This window comes from Panicum virgatum, chromosome 9K (assembly GCF_016808335.1).
Source record: "Panicum virgatum strain AP13 chromosome 9K, P.virgatum_v5, whole genome shotgun sequence".
Classification (NCBI taxonomy): Eukaryota; Viridiplantae; Streptophyta; class Magnoliopsida; order Poales; family Poaceae; genus Panicum; species Panicum virgatum.
In genome coordinates, this window is record NC_053144.1 from 5,684,426 (window position 1) to 5,689,857 (window position 5,432).

Below are 5,432 nucleotides of genomic sequence, written 5' to 3' on the forward strand. Positions count from 1 at the left end.
AAGATGAATAATAACATGAAATAGATCTAGAGGTGTCAGCACGACTTGCTTTTTTGCAGTTTGTGCATGCTTAACGAAAGAAGGGAGGAGGGTGTTGGTGCTAGAGAAGGGAAGAATTAGCAGGTCCCGTAACATGAGAAGGAAGGACACAACAGTCGCTTTGACAATATAAAATGGGCAAGGTGCGGTTGCGAGTCACAATCAAGCTATACGGATGTGGATGGGTATGAAAAATGTAGGAGTTGATCGAGGGTAGCATCTAATTCTTCTAAAGTCATGGCTAATATATTTGGGATGAGCTATTGGTCTGCATTTAATAAAAACTTCATCAAGAAAATTAAAGATTACACAATATTTAATTGTTGAATCATAATTTAGTGATAAGGGAAGCATAACCGGTAGACATCAAATGTGTCTGGCCGCAACCTCACCGGGAAGTGCGTTTTTTAATTGTTGAATCATAATTTGGTGAAGATGGGAACCGACTGCACTTTGCTTTTTTTAAAAAAACAACCTTATAACATATATTATAGAAGCAACACTATTATATAAAGGCCATTCAAAGAGGAGGCAATTACAAACTGGGTCCAAATGGCCAGACACACAGAAACACCTCCGCACATCACGTAAACGAAAATCCATAAGAATCTACGGGCAAACTGCAAAACACCATCGTCACCTCCATAAAGCTCGCCGTGCAGACCACCAAAGGCACAAGTGTCCAAAGGGACTTAGTAATAATGTTTTGAGCTATGGTAGAGAAGCCTCGCCAAGAGACATTGTTGAAGACCAATACCAGTGACCCAAGGACATAGATGAAAGCGGCGCCAATGGGTAAAAATGTAAAATGCTCAAATTCGGTAGAAAGGCCTACAACACAGCCAACATCATAGACCAATGGGGACCCAGAGAGAAGAAGCTCACAACTGCTTCAATAGAAAATGCCACAACAAAAATCAGCAAATAAGACCGCACAGATTCACTCCTGTAAAGAACAGAAGCAAATCCACAACACAAGCAAGGAGATCTACCATGATTCTAATCGAAACAAAAACTAAAATAAGAAAATCTAGGTAGAAATCTAGAAGCAAGAGAAAAGGAGGAAGAAAAGAAGAAGGGGGAGGGAGAGGAAGAGCTGAGCCATGAGACGGTGGAAATGGAGGAAGGAGGATGAGATTTTTGGTCAGGCGGAGCCAAAGGAAGAAGAAGAGCGAGAAAACAGACCTTTATTCAAGCTTTCCCCACAGCCACCACGGCAAGCCACAATAGCAGGGGAGCGGCGGCGCGGCCGCCGAGCGTCCATACTGGCACGATAAACCATAGATAATACACAATGATATACAATAGCAGAAGGATGCCAGAATCGATGGGATCTCGATGAGCTATATTAGAAGGGGATGCGAGAGGATAAGGATAGGAAAAGTTTTGCGCATGGGGGTTGCGAGTCTGGACTATGCTATTTAGACAAACATTGGATAAGGCATTGACTAAAAAATTTAAGATCCTACAATATCAATGTTCTTTACGCAAATGCTTATTAACGCTTCGATCAATATGAACCAATCAATTGATCCATGAGAAAATATTTAGGTTGATTAGATCTTAAAATTAAAAATATATGAATTACAAATAAATCTATTGATCATGCGAATTTAGACCATACAATATTTGACAAATATAGAGCTTGTGGATGAGACCTTCCTTGAGAACAACAAATAAATATAAATAGTTTTAAATATTAAAAAAGTTTAGAAATTACTACGTTTGTTGAAAAAATAAAAAAACATACAATACTAAATTTTATGATAATTTAATGGTCTTGATTAACATGTGATGTAAGCCTTGATTTCTCTTAATGTTATAACTTCGATGGGCTAAAATTTACTTTTACTTGATCTCGAAACAACAAACAAAATCATTTGAACAAATTTATTTTTTAATTAAAAGTAAAAATACTAAATATTAATATAAAAAGTCTAGATACTCGTGCTATTTGCGTGGGCCATCTCCTAGTTCAGTTCTTCTGCTGATCGGAAAGCAGCTCACCTCCTTAACTCCCCACCAATCCACCGATCCAGTTCATCAATTAGTTCAAGTTGCAACCGTTGCCAACGTCTCTCGAGCCGTGGAGCTGCCATGTGCCGAGACCCACCATTAAAAGAAAAAAAATGAAATCCCCCTCCAATTCATCGCAACGCCGGCGCTCCAACGGCTAGTTTCCCCAAACCGGCCGCCCCTCCACCTGCTCACACTCCCCTCCGCGATCTCAAATCCTTCCGCAGCCCAAGCCACCCAACGCTCCACAAGGCACCATCAGAGCCGAGCTCAGCTTCCTCCCTCGCCGCCGCCGCCGCCGCGCCCCGCGAGCTCAGCTGCCAGCTCGATCGCCCGCCGGCCGACGCCCCGTCGAGGATCCAGAACCGCATGGGGATCCCGTCGCAGCACCCGGACCACGAGGAGGAGGAGGAGTACGACGACGCCGTGTTCTACGAGGACATCCAGGCGCCCAAGTTTGTGGACCTCACCGTGCCCGACGCCGGCCGCCCCGACGACGACCCCGCCTGGTTCTGCCTCCGCGTCGGTAAGTGGTCAACCACATCGCAAGCCCTTCTCTATTCTTCCTAGCGCCTGCATTCTGCAGGCTCTGCGGCGTCGAAGGGTCCTGATCCGTGTCGTGGTACGCAGGTTGTGACCAGAGCCATGAGCAGGTCGACCCGGAGGCCCTGGACCGGAGCTTCTTCATGCGGGTTCGTCCCCTGTACCTCCGTTAGCATCACCCCGTGGAATACCAAGCGAATTCAATTTGATCAAAGGTGTAATTTGCATTGGCACTTTGGCAGGTCATGGCGGCCCGAAGCCCCAACGTGCGGCTGCAGAAGGCGATCAGTAGAACAAATCAGAGGTGCGAACCGAATCGCACGCTTCCTCTCCCGATCCTCACTGAATTGGCGATTCTTCGAATTCTTCCGTTTCGGATTCACAAGTACTTTTTTTTCAATTTGTGCAGCTCGATGCTGAAATGCCCTCATTCCGCGCCGCCGAAGCCCCCGAGGGCCCGGTTCGCGAGATTGAGCGCGGGGACGGAGGCCACCGAGAAGGCAGCGGCGAAGCCCAAGCCAAGGGTCCAGCGGATATGCGCCCTGCGAGCGTCCCCGACCCGGACCAAGGCCGCGAGGGTCGAAGCTCCGAGCGCTAGGAAGAAGGCACTGACGACGCCGCGGAGCAAGACTGTTCGCCCGAGGCAGGAGCCGTTCCTCAGCGTGAAGCACCAAAAGGGGCCGGTCGATGGGGCGGCGAGAAAGGGAACGGTCGTCAAGGCTCTGTTTATGAGCACGCCAAAGAAGGAGCCCGCCCGGACGCCGGACGCAGATAAGAGCAAGAGCAAGGAGGCGGTGTCCGAGGCCTGTTCCAAGCTGAGGAAGCTGAACTTGGCGTGCAGGGAGGTGCCGAGCAGGTACATGTGTCACCTGACGAATCCGAAGGCTGCCAAGAAGGGTAAAGAATCCGTGGCGGCGAAGAGCGCAAAGAGGGGGCAAGAATCCAGGACGAATGCCAGGAACAAAGTTTTAGGACGCTCGGTGATGTATGCTGATGCTGAAGCTGATGAAGAGAAAAGAAATGGTTGTGCTAACACTGCTGCCGATGAGAACTCACGTACAGAAACTGCAAGCTCCAATAAGCAGCGAAAGGTGGTGCTGAAAGAATTGAGAATTGAAGCGGATACATGTCGTGCTGACGATGGCAACAAGGAGAATGTGTCAAATGCTGACCAGGCGGTTGAAGAAGCCTTGAACAATTCACATTCTGAAGATGAAAACAGACAGTTGGAGAACAACGAGAATGTTCCTCTGAAGGTACAGGAACTGATGGTACTGAAAAACGCAGCCTTTAACAGTAGTTAGGGTGCAAACAACTTGACATGTTTTTTGTGGATCAAATGCAGGTAGCTAAAATGCAGAACAAAGTGCATCCAGAGCAAGCAGGAAAGCTCAAGAAAACTACCAATCCTAGGCCCTTCAGGCTGAGGACTGATGTGAGTTACTAACATCCATTTACTCTCATTATTCTGCAGGGTTTCACTAACATCTTTTTCCTCTCATTATTTACTAACATCCTTTTAATTTATAGGAAAGGGGAGTTCAGAAAGAAGGAAAACAAGAAAAAAGGCAGGCCTTCGCAGAGAAGAACTCCATTGCAGTAGATGCAAACAGAGGAGTGATGGTAAGCTATGTCACTTCATGAGCTTTCAGATTCCCAAACATTTTCAAGTTTCAACTGCTGACTTCTGTGTATGTTTGCAATACTATTTAGCCAACGGACAAATACACCAAAGCAAAGGGACAAGACAAGCCGCTCTGTGGTGACAACAAACAGGTGAGCGTTGATGCTTCCAAATATTTCCAACTCCAGCTCAATTAGCAACCCTCATGCTGATCTGTGCATACCATATACGTTCAGAAGAAACAAAGCACACAGATCGCCATGGGTGGTCAGCAGCTCGGTGAGGCCAAGCGGGACTTCAACAGCATCCGGTGCAATAACACTAGACCTGCAGTGACGAAAGGCAAAGTTGTTGATAAATCACAAAGAGCTGCTAAGGTTGCATCAACAACAAGAACGGCCAAGACAGCGAGGTTTGGGAATTTTTTTCGGCAGTGTCAGTAATAGTCGTTGTGCCGCTGCCTACTGCGTTACCCCCTGAGGCTGACACAACATTTCACTTCTTGTTTGTTCAGTGGTCTCATGGCGCCTACTCAGATTGGAAAGGGTAGGAAAGCTTCAGTGAAGCTATCAAGACTCCAAGCAGCAGCTGCTTGAGCGAGTGGACGATAGATCATGGAGGAAAGTCGGGAAACTGTGACAAAGGTTTTATTGTCTGCTCCAACGACGAGCTCTGTATTTACCGCTTCAGATTCGTTTCCTGAGTGTTTGTAACAGTTTTTTTAGTGGATTTTGTTGACAGTTGACAGCAGGAAGGATGTGAACAGTTCTTTTCTGCAACCTTTTGTGGTGAATTTCTTCTGCTGTGTACCCCCACCACAATATTCTTTCTGTAACATATTCCGGAATCGATTCTTTCTGTAACCTGTAAGTTAAACTGGGGAAAGGAGGCCCAGCCAGCCCATGAGGCGTTTTTGGAGTGTGGACTGAGCGAGCCATTTCATCTCACTATCTCGTTGTCCTTGTTTTGGGCTGCGTCCCACTTCCGTTGGTCTGAAACTCTGAATCAAGATCCAAAACCAATCCGATCTAAAATTTCCAACTCAAGGTTGTCACGAGGGGAGAATTACTGACGCGCTGCCGCCCAACCAATCCGAAACCGCTACCAGCTTGCTTTGCTGGTCCCTCGTCGTTGCTCTTCCTGCCCAGCGCCCAAGCCCGGCACGGACGCCATGGACCACTGATTGTGCAGTACCGTGTGCATCGCACGG

General features: G+C 47.2%; 1 protein-coding gene across 1 annotated transcript; it reads left to right on the forward strand.

Moving 5' to 3' along the window:
• Positions 1–2,123: 2,123 nt before the first annotated feature.
• Positions 2,124–5,143, forward strand: LOC120649623 (nucleolar and coiled-body phosphoprotein 1-like). Its single transcript, XM_039926467.1, has 9 exons — positions 2,124–2,581; positions 2,686–2,747; positions 2,841–2,902; positions 3,008–3,854; positions 3,944–4,033; positions 4,129–4,221; positions 4,312–4,374; positions 4,459–4,634; positions 4,737–5,143. Exons 1-9 carry the CDS (start codon positions 2,425–2,427, stop codon positions 4,816–4,818), a joined length of 1,632 nt encoding a protein of 543 aa, XP_039782401.1. The 5' UTR covers positions 2,124–2,424; the 3' UTR covers positions 4,819–5,143.
• Positions 5,144–5,432: the final 289 nt, after the last annotated feature.